The sequence below is a fragment of the Labeo rohita genome, unplaced genomic scaffold (genome assembly GCF_022985175.1).
Source record: "Labeo rohita strain BAU-BD-2019 unplaced genomic scaffold, IGBB_LRoh.1.0 scaffold_555, whole genome shotgun sequence".
Lineage (NCBI taxonomy): Eukaryota > Metazoa > Chordata > Actinopteri > Cypriniformes > Cyprinidae > Labeo > Labeo rohita.
The window spans coordinates 1-22,294 of record NW_026129478.1 but is presented as its reverse complement, the minus strand read 5'-3'; the positions used below and the strand labels follow the sequence as shown (position 1 = coordinate 22,294).

General features: G+C 34.5%; 1 protein-coding gene and 1 long non-coding RNA gene across 6 annotated transcripts; one reads left to right on the top strand and one right to left on the bottom strand.

The window, feature by feature from the left end:
* Window positions 1-611: 611 nt before the first annotated feature.
* On the bottom strand, window positions 612-15,404 carry LOC127161130 (butyrophilin subfamily 1 member A1-like). Its single transcript, XM_051103781.1, has 8 exons — window positions 15,374-15,404; window positions 13,514-13,864; window positions 12,762-13,034; window positions 12,453-12,560; window positions 4,819-4,902; window positions 3,743-3,778; window positions 3,469-3,495; window positions 612-3,084 (listed from the first exon to the last, which is right to left on the bottom strand). The coding sequence occupies exons 1-8, from the start codon at window positions 15,402-15,404 to the stop codon at window positions 2,543-2,545; spliced, it is 1,452 nt and encodes a 483-aa protein (XP_050959738.1). The 3' UTR covers window positions 612-2,542.
* Window positions 15,405-17,040: 1,636 nt separating this feature from the next.
* LOC127161131 (uncharacterized) lies at window positions 17,041-21,029 on the top strand. 5 transcript variants are annotated; one of them, XR_007826946.1, is made up of 7 exons: window positions 17,041-17,907; window positions 18,812-18,876; window positions 19,438-19,484; window positions 19,616-19,672; window positions 19,949-20,040; window positions 20,158-20,255; window positions 20,692-21,029. It is a non-coding gene; the product is annotated as an uncharacterized LOC127161131 (long non-coding RNA). The 5 variants fall into 5 exon arrangements; XR_007826944.1 differs by having other exon boundaries at window positions 17,675-17,907; window positions 19,906-20,040; XR_007826947.1 differs by lacking the exon at window positions 20,158-20,255 and having other exon boundaries at window positions 17,671-17,907; window positions 19,906-20,040.
* Window positions 21,030-22,294: the final 1,265 nt, after the last annotated feature.

The following is a 22,294-nucleotide window of genomic DNA, read 5'->3' as shown; positions in this document are numbered from 1 at the left end:
TATTTTAAATATATAATAGTATCTAAAGCACAGGCTCTATATACAATCCTGGTTATTGCAGTTCTGCATTTGTTTTATGGTAAATCCATAGGTTCACATACATTTCCTGCAGCTGTATTGTTTAAATGTAACAAAAATATGATAATACTTTTCATATTTTTGAAAATTTATAGAGAGAATTTAAATGTAAAAATATATATATATATTCTAATTCAAGAGGTTCTGAAGTTGAGTAGTTTAAAACCAAAATACTAAATATTAAAAACTTAAACGTTACATTTTATAAACACACAAAAAAATTATACTTTATCTTTACACTTTTGAGAAAACAGACTCTGTTATGAGGCAGCTATCATTATTCCAGCAAATACACTGAGCACAACAGAAAATGAAATCAGGACGATGTCCTCCAAGAATTAAACCTTTTACCTACAAAAAAAGAGTAAAGAATCACATATTGAGCACATATTAATATGTAAAGGTGCTGAATGAAAGATGTTACAGTACTGCACTTACATCAGGCGTTAAACTTTTAGAGATTTGTAAACTCTATGATTATCACTGAATAACTTCAGAAGATTTAGACTACACAACTTGCATTTATTTGCTTTATTTAATTATTTATTATTATGACACTTCTTTAGTCTTTATAATGATGGTGAACATTCAGAGGCGAGGGAGAGTAAAAAATAAATACAGGATTTATTACACAAACAATAAACCAAGAACAAGGAGCAAAATCGATGCACAAGACCAACAAAGACCACAGGAAACATGAACACAAGAGTTAACAGACTAACAACCAGACACACCTGGAAACTAATCAACAAGAAAACTACAAAAGGACTACAAACAGAACAGGAGACAAGAACAAAACAGGGCTGAATGCAACCTAAAAGTCCCAATAACAAAAATACAAGGTACATAAAACCAGGTAAACAGTATGTAACAGTCCTTTAGGGATCTTGGCAGTAAAAGTCTATTTTGTATCAAACAGAGAGTTTCAGACAGACAGATAACATGAAAATACTAGAAAAATTAAAACAGAGTTGGAAAGTCACAAGAATTCAATAAAATACAAAATGAATGAGAAATCAAATTAATAATAAAAACTGAAAATGAAGAACATTCATCAACAAACACTATTGAAGAAGGAGCAGTAACTGTATGATCTTCATGATGTTTTCATTCATTTTCTGCTCCAGATCAAAACATTATTTATGTTAAAGTAAAGGATCGACCTTGTAAATAAATTCATACATATATATATCATTTATATTCTTTTATAAAGTCATTTCAGTCATTTAAGCAGAAGTCTTTAAATCAAAATATTTTACGGTCACAATAAACATAAAATCACCCTTGTGTGTCCAAATGTTTGACTGTTAGTGTAAATAAAATTTAATATTTAAGTTGGATTGAGAAAGCCAATTTACTGAAATGTTATTTAAACATATTCTTCTTCTTCTGTTGACTGTAACTAGATCAGGGCTCCTCAAATCTGATCCTGGAGGGCTGATGATCTGCATTGTTTAGCTCAAACCATGATCAAGTTCACCTTCCTGTGATTTCTAGTGATTCTGAAGACATTGATTAGTTTGTGTCAGTGTGTTTGATCAGAGTCAGAGCTAAACTGTGCAGGACAGCGACACTCCAGGACAAGATTTGAGGAACCCTGATCTACAGCTTTAACTCTACAGCCACCAAACTCAGCTCAGATCTTCAGACTGATCTGAAGTCAGCTCCTGTATCTTTTATAACTGATTTATGGTTTTCATAAAACTGAAGATCAAAAATCATTAACATCCCATAGACTTACATTGACAGAATGTTCAAATGAGCCAAATTCAAACTCCAACTGTCAAAACTCCCAGAATCCCTTGAGTCAATCAAGCTTCTGTTTACTATTTCTAATCTGTTGAGACTCATTCAAACTTATTTAACCTAATATTTCTAATCTATCTATCTATCTATCTATCATCTATCTATCTATCTGTATAGCGTCTATGATACCAGAAACTTCATAGCAACACTCTAGCAACCATCCAAACCAACCTAGCAATTGCCCTGTGTACCCTAGCAACCACATAGCAACACCACAGTAACGGCCCTGATAACCTAGCAACTACATAGCAACACCTTAGCAATCACTCTGGGTACCCTAGCAACCTAGCTTGGTTCTTTAGCAACCATAGAGAAACATCTTAGCAACCACCGTGAGTACCCTAGCAACCACATGGCAACACTGTAGAAACCACTCAGCAACACCTTAGCAACAACCCTAAGTACCCTATCATCTGCATAGCAACCCTATCTATCTATGTAATAGACTGTTTTGCCTTTAGACTTTCATTTTTAAAACTATTTCAAACTGAAAACTATCGAACTTTTACAACTTTTAAAAAACATTTAAAACTTTCTGGTCTGGCTTTCTCAAACACGCTTCAAAGTTTGTCTATGAACTTTACTATCTATTATTCCTGTTACCATTTTTATTGCATTTTCTTTTATTTCAGTTGATCATGTAAATTCACTGATCTCATTAGTAATCATCACAGATGATCAGTGGTGTGGAGTTTACATTCCACCAATATGCCATATACCCCAAACTAACAAATGGATAGAGTTTCTCATTAAAACACTGATCAGTGTAAGTGTAGATATGAGACATGGACTCCACATCATAAAAGCAGACGAGACCCTTCTCATAATTCACAAACACACCAACCCTCTGAGGATCCACACTCAGAGAAAGAGAGACAACAGAAGAATCACAAGCTGAATACTTCCCATTTCTCAGTCCCACAGTCCAGTATCCATTGTCAGGACTCAGACTGATCAAACCCTTCCTGTTAACAGATTCTCTGGTCACTCCTAAATCCCACTTAGTTTGTTCCTTCACCTGCACCTCAAAGTAGAAACACCCTGAGGAGAATCCATCCTTCCCAACAACACCAAGATATTCAGTAAATCTGTCTTTTCCTCCATCCACTTTCTTTTGTGTGTTTCCAGATCTCACTTGTTTCCCATCATCAGACACGATGAGTTGTGGATGAGCCGTATCAGCATCCAGAATCACATTCACTGCAAAAATTATTGAAAATTCTGTTTTACAGATGAGTTTATAATAAATACATTTACAATTATTTATTTTTATAGGAATCATGAGAACTTTACAAGACAAACAAAAACAAAGATACACAATTAATTGTAAATAAATGTCATATTTAATGTACATTATATTATAATTTTGATGTTTACATTTTGTTGTTCATTGTTGGATCCCCTTGTGTTAAATGTTTTTTTTTTTTTTTTTTTTTTTTTTTTTGGTCTTGCTTGTATTTAGTTATGGATGTAAAATAAATACAGTAATTATAATAAATAATGTTTTTTATAATTATGCCATGGAACAAGCCTTTAATTAAAATAAAAAATAAATTAAAACTAAAAGGATGCTTTTTTACTCACCCTTGTCTGTTTTTAAATATATGAGAGCTGAAAACAGAAAGTATAAAGTTATAAAGGCTTCATAACAGAATTCATCTTTAGATCAATAGTGAGATCAATAATTTCAATCACCGCTTGAAGACCAACAAAATAAAAGAAGATTTTACAGAGTTTATATCTTATAATAAAATACAATGAATAGCAAACATATATCAATGCACAGCACATTAATTCATTGTTAAATAATTTAAAAATAATGAATTTATATTTGAATAAGATCATATAAAACATTCACCTATAGGTAGAATTGTCTTCAAAAGTTGATCACGTTCTACAGAAATTACAGAAAAAGATGAGAAAAGAACATTATATCATTTTTATTACTCTTACAAACAAGTTATGATCATTCAGTTGTGTTAATGTCACACAAGTGTACATCAGGGGCCGTGAACCCAACCATGAAGCTGGTTTAGCTGATTTCAGTTTAGTTTGTGCTCCAACTCTGGGTTTTATGTAACAGGAAAGTGGTTTGGCTTTTAGCAGTGTTCATCGCCATAGTAACTTACACTCCACAGGTAACCTGCTCCAGGACAGGTGATGTTCTAGTTTAGAGCAAAATGAAATTTGATCAATCAGCTTCAAGCAAACTGACACATCTGTGACACAAAAAAGCCACTCCCTCATTTTAAAGGGCACTACATAGTAAAAGACTTAAATAAAAAATAAATAAATAAATAAAATCATCTGGATGACAGAGAAAGTTGATGATCAGTGTCATGATACCAACAAACCTGGATTGGTTTGATTTTGTCAACTCAAAACTAATCCTGTAACCCTGAGTTTGTTCAGACATTATTATGGTACAAGCTCCTGGTACATGTCAGGATTAGGTACTGTTTTGTGTTTTTGTGCATGTTTCCTTAGTTCTAGTTTTCCTGCCTGTGTTAATTACTGTGTTTGTTGTCATGGCTACTGATTTAGTTATACCTGTCCTATGTTTAAGTAGTTATGGCTATGTGTATTTAAATCCTTGGTTTTGGTTTGTTATTGATGTTATCTTATCATTTTCAAGTTGGTCGTTCAGTTTGCTGTGATTATTGCCAATGTGCTCTTTCTTTTCTTTTCTTTTCTTTTCTTTTTTCATTAAACAATACTGATAGCACTTAAATCCAGCTCTCTGTTGTCTTTTCGCAACCAGTCATGACAGATCTGAAAAAATATATTTATATATTATATAAACAACTGGTGACCATTTACCAGACTCAAGATGTACACAAAATAAATGAATGCACACAGGTAAAACAGTATTTTACTGCTGAAAACAGACTTTAAATTAATAATTAATTAATAATGTAATAAAAACAAATTCACCATGTTGTATTCTCCTCTTCTCATCCTGTAGTCGACTGTGTTCATTCTGTAGTTGACTGTGTTCTCTCTGTAACTGAATGTGTTCTAAAGAAGATTTACAATAAAGATAAGAGAAAACAGAATTCAGACAACAAATACAAATATAATTTGGGACTGAGGAACAATAATAAATTACAGGACCATATTCACAAAAATATATGAATGCACAATGTTTGTTAATTAAGCATTCTGTGAATGAAAACAGACTTGACATTAATACTGAATTAAATTATCTCACTATTACCTAACTATGACCTACAATCTTTGCCTCAGTAAATGAATTTCTGCTTATTAAACTAATAGATAATAAGGTAGTTGTTAATAGTCTAATATCTGCTTTATAATACTAATAAACAGCCAATATGCTTATAATATGCATGCTAATAAGTAACTAGTTAATAGTGAGAATTGGTCTCTAGTCTAAATGTTACCAAAATATTTAATAAAGTCAAATTAAATATATATATATATATATATATATATATATATACAGGGGTTGGACAATGAAACTGAAACCATGGCCAATATAGTGTTGGAGGTTTCATGGCTATATTTATGCAGCCTGGTGGCCAGTCTTTACTGATCGCACATTCCACCAATAAGAGCAGAGTGTGAAGGTTGACTTTGTGCACCCAATAGCTCAAACATTGTACCCTGAAGGTGGTGCCGTGTATTAGGATGATAATGCACCAATACACACAGCAAGACTGGTGACAAGAGTGATTTGATGAACATGAAAGTAAAGTTAAACATCTCCCATGGCCTGCACAGTCACCAGATCTGAATATTATTGAGCCACTTTGGGGTGTTTTGGAGGAGCGAGTCAGGAAATGTTTTCATACACCAACATCACATAGTGACCTGGCCACTGTTCTGTGAAAGGAATGGCTCAAAATCCTTCTGGCTACTGTGCAGGACTTGTATTTGTCATTCCCAAGATGAAATAATGCTGTATTGGCTGCAAAAGGAGGCCAAACGGCATACTAATTGTGGTCTAAACCCTGGTGTTTCAGTTTCACTGTCCAACCCCTGTATATATATATATATATTCTCAACATAATATTTCACATATGAAGTAACATATCAAAAGTAAAGTCTGTAGACGAAATTTTGTTTTTGCATTTTGTAACATAATGTTTTTCATAACATATTATATTATTTTCTTTGTTTGTACTTTATAATGTCTTTCAGTAAAAAAAATAAAATAAATAAATAAATGATACAATTATACAAGTGAATTTTTCCTTTAAAGACATAATATTTTTTACCAACGGTTATTCCTCATTTTTTCTTCTACTTTATCTTCCATTCACTTTTTTTTCTCCTTTTATGGTAATAACCACCACTAACACATTAACAAAAATAAATATAAATAATAAAAAATAACAATAACATTTACATATATAGACACTTTTACATATGAAAAATAGGGGGGGAAATACAGAACACAGTCACATATTCATACCAAATCTTGTATTATCCCTAATTCCTAGTCAACTGATAATAATATTTAATAATGAAATAAAATAAAATATTAAACAATTAAATTAAAAGAGAGGGAGGATTATGTAAAAGGGAACTTAATATAATATGTTTTGTTTTATAGTGGATACTTTGATTTTAGCGGTGCCCATATCTTTTCAAAAAGTACTTTTACATTTGATTTCATATCTTTTCCATAGAGTGTAATTTAGACACTAAGTCGAACCAATCACATATTGCTGGGGATTCTTGCTTTCTCTAAAATGTTATTGCTTTAAAGGAATAATTTTAAATAGGCTCATTTTTTTGCATGTGAAGAGTAGGTGTTGTGCAAGTGTACATAAGACTGTAAGCGTAAATTAAATTTGCATGCGCAAGAGAAGCTTTGTAAAAGTGTAAATCGCGTTTCAAGCGTAAGAAAAAAAAAGATTTGCAGCATTTTACTGTTACTCGTAAGTGTAATTCATGTGTTGTGAAACTGCAGCTTCATGCTTTCGCAAAATAAATACGATCTGCATTCTTCCGACTTCCATTTCTCCGCGCTTACACTTTTGGCACGTTCTTTTCGCTAAAATACGGTCAAAAGCACTGCAAGCCTGTGAACAGTGATTTGCACACGAAAACAACAGTTTAAAGATCTGCAAAACAGATTGACTGCGCAGGACCAATCTGTATGTGTAAAAAACAAACTGTTGCAAATGTCTAAATGACTTGTTGTGTATGTAGGACACAAAGTTGCCGAAATAATCCGATATGTACAGCTCCGTCTTTCTTTTATCTGCGCTTACACTTTTGGCACGATTCTCTCACTCACTGAGTTTTGCAAGCGTGAGGGGGAGGGCGGGGGGGATCCCACCTTTTGTAGCCAATCAAATGAGACTCTCGCGGACTCCATTTACTCTTATCTGATTGGTTCAATAAACACATCACACGCCAAAACATTTATCTTCATTTAGTTCTCGCTGCTGCTCGCTTCCGGTGGAATGGTACTTTTAATGTAGACATACATTAAAAATAAAATAAAATAAAATAAAAACACGATATAAGTTGTGTACCAGGCTATTCATACTGAATTTCGAGCTGTGTCCTTTTCCTCCTCAACAGGCAATATATGATAGTTTACTGTAATATTGTAATTTTGATGATACTTAATACTAAAACTGCCACGGGGTATATTTTACCCGTGGCTGTTTTTTAAATGTAGCCTACATAACAGACTTTGAATAAAACATTCAAGTCTCCCAGTCACTGACTTTTACTAAAATGGTGTAATTTACAATCCTCTAAAAATGGTTTAGATAAAAAATAAAAAAAAAAAAAATTTATATTATGCCTATATTTTCGTGCTGTCATTATCTTGCTACTTATGTTTTAATTGTAACTACATTGCTAGGCGCCTTTTACTCACTGAATTAGCAGTTGAGATTCAAAAATAAAGTCAAAATTAGTAAAAGAAGGCGATTTATGGATGCTGAAGAGCACAGAAGCACTAAATGTCATTAGTCTGAGTCAGCATCTGACTGTGATCTCATATTTATATGTTTCTTTATGAAAACAGTGGCATAATACACTGAAATAAAATGTTCTTTAGGCGTATAAAAACGGTAGTCGTGCTTGGGTAAAATTTACCCGCTGGAGGTTTTTAGGTGTACAGCGACCCCTGGCGGTGCTAGTGTTAAACATGGCCTAGTATCTGCACTAGCAGCATAATTTGTAATTTATAATAACATGCATAATTTCACCTGTCTACTGATCAGGGACGACTCAAATTTTTTAACTAAAATTTGGTTCAATATAGTGAATATAATATTTATTTATTTTTTTTTTTTCACTTTAACATGTTATAATTTAAGGGGATTTTACAATTTTTTTTTTTTTTTTTTTTTTTCAAAATCTTCAAAAATTTCAAAGTATACAATTGAGTGTTAAATACAATAAACAGAGACATGGTCTGGAAAATCGTCAAATTCAGATTTATGTAGCTTTATTGTTATAGTAAAAAGGTTTTATAAAAAGTATAGCACTCTGATACTATTGTTGAGCATTGTCACATATCATTTTGTAATGTTTAACATCAGCTATATATTAGGCTATATTATATGATATATGCATTTCAATGTAAAGCCAAACCAATCCAATAATGTTAACACCAGCTAACAATTCAGGATGAACACATGAGAGTCTAGCCTAATGGTACACAACTTATAAAGTATCATGTTTTAATTAAGTTGTTGTTTATTTATTTATTTTAATGTATATGTACATTAAAAGTACCATTCCACCGGAACCATTCCACCAGCAGCGAGAACTAAATGAAGATAAATGTTTTGGCGTGTGATGTGTTTATTGAACCAATCAGATAAGAGTAAATGGAGTCCGCGAGAGTCTCATTTGATTGGCTACAAAAAGGTGGTGGCCCCGCCCTCCCCCCTCAAACTTGCAAAACTCAGTGAGTGAGAGAATCCTGCCAAAAGTGTAAGCGCAGATAAAAGAAAGACGGAGCTGTACATATCGGATTATTTCAACTTTGTGTCCTACATACACAACAAGTCATTTAGACATTTGCAACAGTTTGTTTTTTACACATACAGATTGGTCCTACGCAGTCAATCTGTTTTGCAGTTCTTTAAACTGTTGTTTTCATGTGCAAATCACTGTTCACAGGCTTGCAGTGCTTTTGACCGTATTTTAGCGAAAAGAACGTGCCAAAAGTGTAAGCGCGGAGAAATGGAAGTCGGAAGAATGCAGATCGTATTTATTTTGCGAAAGCATGAAGCTGCAGTTTCACAATACATGAATTACACTTACGAGTAACAGTAAAATGCTGCAAATCTTTTTTTCTTACGCTTGAAACGCGATTTACACTTTTACAAAGCTTCTCTTGCGCATGCAAATTTAATTTACGCTTACAGTCTTATGTACACTTGCACAACACGTACTCTTCACATGCAAAATGATAGTATAGTTCCTAGCCATATCGGTCTATAAAATCGCAACTTTTCATTTTCCGCCAGTCTTAGTACACGATGCAACTACAGAAGAGTCAGGTTTAAAATAGAAAAAATATCAAAACTCTGTAGTCATTTTATAGTGAGATGCTAACGATCTAATCGGATTCAATGATTTATGATTTATCCCAGATGAATCTTCTATAAATACTATGCCACTTTTTAAAATTACCAAGATGTATATAAACAGGAACATTTTGAAACAGAAACAAAAAATCTCAGTAGTATTATTTTTTCAATCAAAGGTAATGATAATATTAAATCATTTTATCTAAATGATAAGATAAAATCATTTCTTATAGTAGTTTCTAAAATATCATAGTTACACTTATATAAATTTTCTGCTTTGTTTGGAATTTTCACTCCCAAATTCATTTTCTCTGTTTGGTTCATTTAAAATCATATTTCTCTTTAAAACCTTGTAATTTACTCCCAATTTCCCTAGCTTCTGTCTTATTAAAGTTTAATTTATATCCTGACATAACACTGAGGGTAATGATGTTTGTACTTTAAAAACAAAAATCACATCATCCACATACAATGCAAGTTTATGTTCCTCATCTTTAATTTTAAGGCCTTTTATTAAAGAATTCCCTCGTATATTCTGTGCTAAAGACTCTGTACACAGAGGACATATCTGAGGTGATAAGGGATCCTCAGAGTGAGAGAGTTTGGTCCCAGTGTACACCAGTTCTTACATTTTATTTTAGCAGGGAGCATCTTAGGACAAGCACATGATCAGCTAAAGACCAGCTTAAACTAGCAAAGGACCAGCATAAACCAGCTCAATCCAACATCCATGCTTTAAAACCTACCTAACCAGCATATGCTGGTTTTTTCAACAGGCATCTCTGTAGTATCCTGCAGTAACCACAAGGTGTCGTTATTGTATTACAAGTGTTGTGTTCTAAACTGTAAGTTAGTTGAAGGAAAGTATCCGATGCAGAAGGCTTGCGGTGCTAATGTCTGTTGCTGTAACTGAGGTAAACAGAAAGTAAAGGTTAACTTCAACTCACGACATGTAGTAGACTGATCTTTATTAAAGTTACTACAATCTCCGGAAACACCAGAGCCCCATCCCCTCTCACCCGTGGGAGTGGCCAGGCTCACCCTGGGAACGACTTCATGTTGACTACGCAGGGCCCTTCTTAGGAAGGATGTTTCTAGTTCTGGTAGATTCCCATTCCAAGTGGACTAGTGTCATTTGGTCATTGCTTGTCCTTTGAATATCTGGGTATTGTGCTAAAAGATACTCCACACATCCTATTTATCATCATTTACAGGCCTCAAAAATACTCTCCAACCTGTTGAAGACTTTACAGAACTGTTATCAATGATTTCCTCTGAGTTTGATTGTTTTGCTATTGCTGGGAATTTTAATATACACATAGATAATGCAGAAATGAATACAATCCACTATAACATCTATAAAGACAGCATTCATGCTTTTAATGTGGAACTACAGGCACAGCTAGACAGAGCTTCTTCTCAAACCTTATAAACAGCAACATAAACACTCATACTCTTTTTGCTACTGTTGAGAGACTAACTCAACCCATCCCTCCCCATTCTGATTCCCAGTGAAATGCTTTCTGACAGCAAAAACGAGGAGTTTTCTTCCTTCTTTCCTGAGAAGATCAGTAATATAAGAAAGGTGATCCGCACATCCTCAAGTAATGCAGAATTCAGACAGATATGACCACAATTTCAGAAGGAAGTTACTATGTCTGATTTCAAAACAATGGATGGAAAATCTTAGAAAAAAAAACTGTACAGCACCTTAAAACGTCAACTTGCTGCCTTCCGGATTTAGTAGCAGATCTTTTAGAAGTGGTAAACACTTCACTTCTTTCTGGGACTTTTCCAAACTCACTAAAAACTGCAGTTGTTAAGAGCAATCTGAATAACACCATATTGTGCAACTATAGTCCAATATCAAATCTTTCTTTTATAGACAAGATCCTTGAAAATGTTGTTTTCAATTGCACAGAGACAGCACTCATAAAGATAATAAATGATATTTGATTAAATACTGATTCAGGCAAAATATCAGTGCTGGTACTTGATCTTAGTGCTGCATTTGACACCATCACAAGGTGTCATTGCATTTGAAAACAAAGATGTTCTCAAGATGCATTCTCAAGATGAATGCATACCTCGACTCAAGGGCTCAAACAACTAAAAATCAAGTAAGAATCTTGGTGTGATTCTGGAGTCAGAACTATAGTTTCAGTAGTCAGTAGTCAAAACAATAACTAAATCAGCATATTATCATCTCAAAAACACTGCAAGAATTAGATGTTTTGTTTCCAGTCAAGACTTGGAGAAACTTATTCATGTCTTTATCAGCAGCAGGGTGGACTATTATAATGGACTCCTGATCAGCCTTCACAAGAAGACCATTAAACAGCTGCAGCTCATCCAGAACACTGCACTGCTGATTCTGACTAGAACCAGAAAATCTGAGTATATCACACCAGTCCTCAGGTCCTTACACTGGCTTCCAGTTACATTTGGGATTGATTATAAAGTATTATTACTCATTTATAAATCACTCAGTGGCTTAGACCTCAATACATTGCAGATATGCTCACTTTTTTTTTTTTTTTACCTTTATTTATATACCGCCTTTAACAATACAGAATTGTGACAAGGCGGCTGTACAGTATTAAATAGGAAACAGTACATCAACAATGCCAAAGGCAACAGTAAACACTCACTTTTTAGGTAAACGTAGTTAATCAAAAACAATAAAATAAAATGCAATATTGTGTTAAGAGAAAGTGTCCCCAACTAAGCAAGCCAGAGGTGACAGCGGCAAGGAACCAAAACTCCATCGGCTCACTGAATGTAAACCGACCACTCATTAGGATTTTCAGATGTTTTCATCCATTTTAAAACATTTTTAATCATTTTAAAGTGTTGAGACTTTGCTTTTATTGTTGTGATTATTTGTATGATTATTTTAATAATTTTTATGTAAAACACTTTGAATTACCATTGTGTATAAAATGTGCTATAAATAAACTTGTCTTGCTTTGAAAATTAACCCCATACTGCCTTATTAACAAAAAAAAGTAAATAACAATAAAACAAGGATTTTACCTTCATTTTTATGAGCAAACACAGCTATCAGTATTCCAGCAATCACACTGAGCACAACAAAAACTGAAATCAGGATGACTGATGTCCTCCAAGAATTAAACATATTACCTGCCAAACAGAACAGTAATTCAGCACATTGTGTAAATCAAACTATTTTGATGAGATGATTGAAAACACACACAGAGAGTAAATGTTTTAGCTTTACATAACTTAATAGACTAAGCCGATAATCATTAAATCTTTTTACTGCATCAAAAATACCATGAGATGATGACAAACAATTACAGGAACAAAAGTGTCAGTATTTACTTGTTGTGATCATCAGTGTCTCCCGCATGTGATGCTTCAGTTTGAATCTGCAGTGAATCTTGCTGTCTCTCTCATGTACAGTGATGGTGTGTTTCACACTGAATCCATCTATTTTTCTTTGCATCTCTGTAGTTTCTGAACTCAAACTGATTCCTTCACTGTTCAGCCACTCAAGATCAGGTTCAGGATTCCAACCTTCAGATTCACACTGTAGATGAAGTCCTCCTGAATGATCAAACCCATCTACAGTGATCACTGGAGGACGTCCTACAGCTACAGAACAAGAAGAACATGCAGTTGTTGTTCTGTTTTTTTTAAGTTAGTTAGAGCATGTAAAGTGAAATACACTACACGACTTTTGCCCTGATTTACAGTCCGAACAAACTGATGCTAGTTGCTGACATTCAGAGCCAGTCTGCAGATTAGAGTTGACAGGATTCATAGAAAATTGTGTAGTGTGTGTTGGTGACAGACTCTTTCAGCTTCAGACTCTGATTCCATCCAGTCGGAGGATATCAAACATGTCTGATTTTTTCAGTAGATTTTAGAGCGCATATCACACGTCTCCAACAAGGAGGAAGTTTGTGTGTGAGTTTGTTTTGAATATCAGTCATTTGGTGTATGATGACCAGCTTTCCTTTGTGACTATTTAAAAAGTCAGTAAGCGTGTGATGCATAGTGTTTTGAAAAAAGTTCAGATTTTACAAGTTGTGTAGTAAATTTCAGCCTTTAGTTTTCAATAGTTTTCTCACCTTCAACTCTGACATTAACAGTGGCATCATCATACCAGGATTTGGACTGAATAAAACACTTATAAAGTCCTTCATCAGAGACTCGGACTGATGAGAGTTTGAGTGATGTGTTTCCTCTCTGTAGTTCTTGATGATTCAGTTTTGTTCTGCCTCTGTAGGACTGACTCTGATCTGTGTTTCTGTCTTCATGATTATCATAAAGATGCACTTGTGAGCCTTCCGAATTAAGTCTAAACCACTCCACTCTCATGTCCACAACACTGATGTTGGGTTTGACTGAACAGGGCAAAATCACATCTTCACCAGCTACAGCAAGAACAGCATCTGCAGGTCCCACTACTTCATACTGCTCTGTAAAAGAGAAAAAGCAGGTCGAATTAAAAGTGAACCTCCTTTAAGTTGAACCGTCAACCTTTAAACATCAAGTCATAAAAGTAGCCCATAACTTGTCACCATATTTAAATGTGCACAAGTGTGAATGAGACTTCAGAGCTACAGCATTCTCATGTAAAGCAGCAGCTGTTTTTCTCCACACATCAACTCTCTGATCATTTGAGAGGCTTCATCCACCACATTATGATGATCTGTTTACATCTTTGCTTTAAAGCACTGCCTGTGTGCATTTATTAAGTATTATTATATGGCTCTTTATAAACTTGATTCTAATCGGTCAATATTTCTGAATAATAACAACTGTTATTTGCAACACCGACCACTTCTTCAGGAAACCTACAGTTTCCAACATGATTGTGCTCCTGTTCTGGCTCTGCAATTTCTACAAGTAAATTAATAAAATAATTTCAGCCCAGATAAAAATTTCATGTCCATTTATTTTGTAGCCATATAGTAATCACTTAATGTGAGCTGGTTAGTATCACAAAAACTATAAACTAAACTATATTTATAAATAAACTCTCCACCTTATTTTTGCCATAAGAGCGGATGCTGTCATTTATAAATTTTACGAGTCTGACTTTCGGTGTCATTACGTAATCAGATTCCAAAAATTTAGTACTTGTAATTATATTAAATTTTCAAATACTTGTAATCAGACTACACCCACATAGCAATTGACATCTGGCCCAGCTCTGGGCCAAGCAAGGAGTTACACTTGGCCCAAGTGCAGCAAAGAATTACGGCCCTTGTTTGGCCCAGATCTGGACTACAGACGTGAGCCACACATGAGCCATAACTGGCCCAAATCTCAGCCAAATAGTAACGTATAACCAGCCCTGAACTGGGCCAGAACAAGTTTTATTAGTGCTACCCCCAAGCAACCGTTGAATCAATGTTAAAAGTAGTTGATTTGTCAATGTTAATGGCATTGAATGAATATAACTTTTGCTCCTACTAATAATGTTGAAAAAATGTAAATTTCAAGAAACCACCATTGTTGTGATCAGTGATCGCTTTAGTTGGGCTCTTGACTCTTTGTACTTTAACATTAGATTTTCTTTGTCTTTTGTAACATTGCATGAAAGCATGTTGTTTGAGATGGCGAAAACTAAGATGTGTGGAGATTAAGTGATGGTGGTGACTATAACCATTGCAAGATTATATAATGAATTGCTCACAAGTATGTTGGGCTTTTGAATGATGGTGTGATCCTGCAATGTAAGATTAAAGCTGAATAAAACCGTATCATACTTTTATGAATTAACAGAGAATATTAAAAAAAAAAATCTTTAAATTACTGAATCAATTAGACATTAAGAATCAGTGTATGAAACTCAACGATGGTGACAATCAGCAAAAGAAAATTCTATGCAGAAATGCATGCTGGGTATCAATATAGTAAAAAGTCATTCATGATTCCCAGCATGCATTGCAGTTGATCTGAATTAGTTTGGTGATTGTCACCATTGTTGCGGTTTGTATGTTGAGTGTTCATACCTAAATCTTTTCATTTACTACCACAGATTTTTTTTTTTTTTTTTGCATTTGTGATACAGAAGACTTACATCAGTAATGACATTCATCAATATTATATAGAATTGTTTCTCAACTGTATTGCTGGTTGACACCCATTCCAAAAAAGTACTTACTACTTTAACTCAATTTTAAAACATCTCTTTTCAGTAGCATAAGTGTTTACATCAAAACACCATTATAACACAGAGAAAGAACTGACTTGAAGCAAAAGCAAGAACCCAACTAAAGCAATCACTGATCACAGTAATGGTGGTTTGTTGAAATGTCAACATTTTTTCAACATTATTTGATTTAATGACATTAACAGTGACAAATCAACTGTTTTCCACTACTCTCTTGCTATCTGGGACCCAATCAAGCCTTCAGTAAACCACATAGAGTCCAGTCTTTAACCAGAAACCCCAAAACTGAGCTTAAAAAAGGAAAACAAAAACCAACTCAGCCATGGATCCATCAATAAGCAGTAAAACACAGGTACACCTTTAGACATGGCTCAGTTTTGGGGTTTCTGGTTTAAGACTGGTCTCTATGTGGTTTACTGAAGGCTGAGATTGTGTAGCACTATTAAAACTTGTTCTGGCCCAGTTCAGGGCTGATTATAAGTTACTGTTTGGCTGAGATTTGGGCCAGTTATGGCTCATGTGTGGCTCACGTCTGTAGTCCAGATCTGGGCCAAACAAGGGCCGTAATTCTTTGCTGCACTTGGGCCGAGTGTAATTCCTTGCTTGGCCCAGAGCTGGGCCAGATGTCAATTGCTATGTGGGCAGTTACTTTTTATGAATTACATGATTACATATTATTTACACAATAGCAATTATCCATTATTTGTTTCTTCCTCTTTTTTATCTTTTGAATTTTCATTTCTTAAATAGTCTAATGCTTATATACACTCAGTCTTTAAGTTTTGTGGACATTCACACAAAGATCAGTCATTAGTCAGGTGACACAGAGTCCAGTTCAGGAAGACAGGCCACCTGAGTGCAGAGAAGGCAGCGAAGCTGGAGGCCGGTAGTTAGCTACAGTGGCCTGACAGGAACATGAGGCGCAGTCCCTCCACACTCGTGATCGTGATCTCACCGGCTCAGCAAATGTCTAGTTGCAAGGCAGATAAACGAAGCAGACCAGGAGCGCCGTCTGCAGGACTGGACAAGACAGACTAGACTGGCAACAGACAAGAGATAAGGCTTGTTTGAGATGCGCCTCACCTGAAATGTAGACAAGAGTAGGCGGCTGCAGTGAGGGGAGGAGTGAAATAAGTGCAGTCAAGACGGACAGTTCTGACCTCTCGAACTAGAACAGACACCTACGAGATCAAAGGCGGATATCGCGTTATCACATTTACGTGCTGTGTTGCTGATAAACATGATATAATTTCAGCTCTGTTGTTTTTATATGAAAATAAATATGACGAACAAGACACTCAAAGTGCTTGCTATTTAATTCCATGCAATTAATTTTTATAGAAATATGACAGCAATGACATATCTCACACAGAGATCGCACTGGCATAGTGTTTGGGAATACTCATGCATAATTTAAACACATAACCACATGATATTAGATTAAAAAATAAAACATTTTAGAAAAGAATCCCAGCTAACATTGGTCCGACGGCAACGTCGTGTCCCTGGCCAAAAATAGTCGCGGTAGGACGGCATAAATCCGTACAAATATGTAACACAGAATACTTCCTAAAAATGCATTCAGATACGTTTGTACATATCTACAGTTCTCTGGGGTTGCATGTATAATTGTTACTTTTAAGTTTTAGCTTCGTGTAGTTCAGTATATACACTGTTAACCAGTTGTGAGAGGACGTCCACAAGGTGACGTCCTTTACACGTGCATTTATAGTCCATCATGACCCTATGAAATCAGTATGAAATATGCTAAAGCAATTGTGCTTACACCTTGATTATTACTGTAATAATTTATTTAAGTGCCCCAAGTAGTTTTAAGAGGCTCCTCCAGTCAAGCATTACATTAAAAATAAATAAATAAGTAAATAAATAAATAAAAACAGGAAATTGTAATGAAATACAAGTCATTTGTATTTACATCTTGTTTAATGAATATTCACAAAGTGCTGTGTGGTTAAGTGATTGCAAAGCCACTGAATTTTAGTCATAATTCTGCCCGTTTTCCGTAAATTGCAATACGATTTTATTATTTTAAGTTTATGCATATACATATAAAACAAATATCTTCAGTCACCATTTGAAGTCTGAGTTGGGTGTAGATTGCCAAAACTGTGCTGCCAAGATGTTGTAACAAATCTCGCGATAGGATAGATCATCTCGCGATAGGATAGATTATCTCGCGATGGGATAGATTAGCTCGCAATACAATACATTATCTCGCGAGAAAACTTTAACACGTTTTTATCTTTCCATAACCAGGAGGAGAGCGCGTCGTTGTGTTACAAAGCTTTACGCGTTGATTTATTACAAAATCACTGGTGGGTAAGTACATTTTGTAGTTTTTTATTAATGTGGTCGAGTTGTACTTGTTTGACAGGAAGGAAAAGAAAGAAATAATGTGCACATTTTCAAATGAAACGTAGTTTGAGTTTGGCTAAAATTAGCTAGTGTGCTAAAAGTATTTTTTTAAATAATGCTTGAACAACAAATACATAACTAAAGTGCCAAGGGCATGCACAGAATGTTTGTATAGAATAACACAATGAAATGAAAGGACTTCCTAATCCACAATAACTTAAAAGTACCAAATAAATACATAATTTTATAGCTTTTTTTGTTTGTAATCTCCTTTATGGTCCTCTTATAAATATCTATTTCCTTAAGTGCCACAGGAAAAAAAAAGTTTTCTAATTGCTGAATTTTGCAACGATTAGTAAGTAAATTAATCAAGAGATTGATAATTTAAGCCTCATTTTTCGACGGCTGAGCCACATATTACATGTTCGTATAATAAAAGAAAGTTACACACCACTTTGTCATTTATAAATCCAGAAACCTCCCACTGTAACCTCTTTGTGTATTGACAGTGCCAGAAAATATGAGGTACCGTTTCTGGGTATAATGTACATAATGAACAATTTACATCTATATTTTCAACAAATCTGTTTACAAATGCTTATCAGGGTAAAATTTGTGGAATATCTTAAATGAAACTTATTTTATTTTATTTTGTTTGTAATGAGATATTTGTAGGTAATACCCAAACTTTACTCCAACTAATATTTCAGATAAACTTAGGAGATAACACATTGTTTACTAATTTCTTTTAATTTTCACTGTGTGGTAATGTGTATATAACTTTAAGAGATTGCAAAGCTCTTTATAAACATCTTCAAAATTTCATAAAGTGGTCCTTTATTTTCATTGCTTTTATTTTTTCCAACAGTGGATGCACAACATGACACCATCAGCGTCAACAACATTCGTGGACCCGTGGACACATGTTGAGGTGTAAGTGCTAATGTTTAAAAAAATTAATGATCCGAATGTGTACAACCACGAAGTTGCTTTTTTGCCGTTACAGGGCAAGACAAACGCAGTCCTGTCAATTACAGAATAAATGTTAAAAGAACTCCATGTTGCCCTGAAATAACAGCTACAGCATCTAGAAAAATTTGAAGAATATGTTATGATTTTGAAAGTCCAAGTGACACTTCTAAGATGTTGTAGTACTAATCAAAAGATTACATGGTTAATGACACTTTATTGACACTCCAAGGGTGCAATTGAGGTCACGACTCCATTGTCATTGTAAGTAGTACATCAGACCTTAAGTAAACTTTCAGATAATTGTTCCCCTCGTCACTGTAGAGAAAACAAACACTGGGCAGTAGAAACAGTTTTGGTTGGCAGTTTGCTCTGGCTCAGATTTGCTCTGTTAAAGTCTCTAACCACAATGTAAGAGTAACATTAGAAGACATTTCAAAAGATTAACTTCTGTGAAATTTTTAAACACATTTTTATGTCTTTTGTGCTTCATTAATTTACATTAGAGTGCGATTTGTCTTGCAGGGTCACATAACGAACATCTGTCAGGCCATGTGCCACAACCAAACAAGGTATTGCAATTTTTGTCATGTCATTCACATAAAGAGGATGTCCTTTTTTTTTTTTTTTTTTTTTTTTTTTTTTAAATGTAACTGCGTTCAAATTGTTACTTTTCACACTTTTCTTTTTAATGTCTATATAGTATTGTCTCCAGTCCCAAATGCTTCATTGCCATCCCAGTCCCAGAGGACCCCCCAGTGTATGTGAGAATTTTGCTGTCGCATCTTATTTTATACACATTATACCTTAATACCAACACAGCCTAATGTATAAATACATACATTTCTCTGAATCAGAATTCATACAGTTAAAAATATAGAGGCTACAATGTCTGTCATTGCTCAACAATAGGTAAAGTACAGCCAGCTAATTTGACAGTAACTAATGCAGTAAAATTGCACAGCAGCCTTATTACTTTACCTTCACTTATAGCCAACCCTGGTCCTCGAGAGCCACTGCACTGCTTGTTTTCCAGCTGTCCCTGCCCTTCCAGCTTCTGACTGACAACACACCTGATCCATTACTAATCAGCAGTGAGTAAGGCATGGATAGTTGGTAAACAAGCAGGTCAGTGGCTCTTGTATTTTAACATTGCCATGATGCACACTACTGTTAATTTGTAATACTGACCATATGTTAAAATGTTCATGAAGTGAAGTAATACTGAATCAGTTTTTTTCACAGAGTCATGTCAAATGCTTAATGGCCAAATTAATTTATGAGGGGTGGTGGCCAACTTTCAAAGCATTTCAAGGCTACAGCTTTGTACTATGTAATTTAAGGTAATTTTGGCCTTATGACATTTTAAAAAAAAAAAAATCTCATGTTCCTTGTCCATTATTTATTTAAAAGACCATCTGTCTTTATCAGAAATGTCCTGTTCACGTTTACACAGTTACACATCTACTTTATTTCAAGAGCACCATAGAGATATTGAAGAGGCAGTGGACTAATGCTGTTTTTTATGTACTCTAGCACACATCTAATGCAGAAAATGTTTTATAGACACAAGATTATTCTAGACTAAAATAACATATAATACTTAGTTTACTTGTTACTAATGCTTCTTTATTGAAACGGAAAAAGTCTTGTTCCATTGTATTTTAAATGTATTTGTATAACCTTAAAGGCATTTTCAAAATAAGTGCATGCCATTTAACTCAATTTTGCCATTTTGTTTCTTAAATATCTTAAAATATTCATGCTCTCTTCCCTCAGATGCTCTGAAGAGGTGGAGTCCAACTGCCACAGACTCCGAAATTGATGCATTAATGGCGGAACACCTAAAACACGCTCCAGGAAGAGCTGGGGGCGGTGGTTATAAGAAATAAGCTGTTTTGAGAGACATTTACATGTGTGTTTACATTAATCCAGTATTTTTGTTTTGTACTTGTTTGATTTATAGCTGTTTAAAATTTAATGCAAAACCGTTTCAATTAAAAAAATTGAGTACTGCCACAATAATAATGCTTCTGGAAGAGCAAGTGCTTGTGGAGCAACAAAATGATAGTAAACATTTTGGAATAATGATAAATAAATAAAAGATTATAAATATACATATGTGTTCACTTTTATCTGTTACCTTGGTTATGTTCTTGTTTGAATAATGGCTACTTAAAATTAATGTCAAGCTTTGAGAAAATTGGTGCATGCTTAGAATTAACTACATTATATTATTTCTGTTTTCATGTTTAAATAGTAGCTGTTTAACAAATGGAAGACCTTGAAAAAAATGTAATATGCACAAAATATGTTGTAGTAAATTAGAACGGTCTAATTCTTGCTTAAGTCCACACAATGTTTTATTGTTTGTAATGTACACGTGATTAAAACGTTTTGTAGACGTTCAGGTCTGACTGGACCGACTTTGGACCGTTTTTGAACTTGTAGTAAGTTAAGGTGTCTAAACATCGCGACATAACTGATTGCCTTTTCACGATGTTACAGAATGGGTGTGTGACTATTTTATTTACAGGCTTATATACTAAAATTATATTAACACATAAATTAACACATAGTATAGAGATACAGAAGAAGACACATTTAGACGTCCAGGGACGCACAGAAAAAGACGTGCATCTCACGTCCAGATAACGTCAAAGACGTCGGTTCAACTTTCATTTTGGAACTATTTTTCAACCATGACGGGACGTGTCGGAGGGACGTCATTTCAACGGTCCTTACACGTCCAAATGTTTGCTGGGTTTTCACGCTCCATGTTAATTTTGTATCCGATTAACCGTATATTGCATACTTCTAGGTTAAATAAATGAGCTTACTTCCTTTCATCCAATGACAAATTGCCTGCAAAACCTTTATTAAAAAAGCAAAACAGCAAGTAACGTTAATCAAGATGACATTAAAAGCCCAGACTTTCATAAACAAGAGCTCAAGTCAGTAGTTAACCTAACTTACCTCTTATAGTTAGCATTATGGTTCAGACGCTAATGGACTTTTTCTGAAGACAATAAACCATTTCTATAAAGTAAATATTCAACAGAAGTGTGTCATTTACATGAAAGAAAGTGTCAGGAACACATGTATGTACTATTTGTGTAATATTAGAGACTAAACTTACCTGAAATTTGTGAAAACAACAGTGGGAGACGTGTTTTGCTACTGGACAGTTGAGTTTCCGCCCCATTTCCATGGTAACTCCTTCTGCTCCAGACGTGAATGTTCAGTGTTTGCGCCCATTAAAGCAAGTAGATGTCACGCATAAATGAATGTATAAAGGTCATCGTAATATTATCGTATAAAATACATAATGTAAAGGAGGTAAAACCCAATAGGGTCTGGCTGCAGACATGCACCTGCACTC

Excerpts from the sequence above, each read along its gene's own strand:
- LOC127161130 (XM_051103781.1), bottom strand. The coding sequence starts at position 15,404 with ATGAACACTCAACATACAAACCGCAACAATG. Across the intron at positions 12,561-12,761 it reads GACACTGATGATCACAACAA|GTAATATGTTTAATTCTTGG; the intron begins GTAAATACTGAC and ends TCTGTTTGGCAG. Across the intron at positions 3,496-3,742 it reads GAAGACAATTCTACCTATAG|CTCTCATATATTTAAAAACA; the intron begins GTGAATGTTTTA and ends TTCTGTTTTCAG.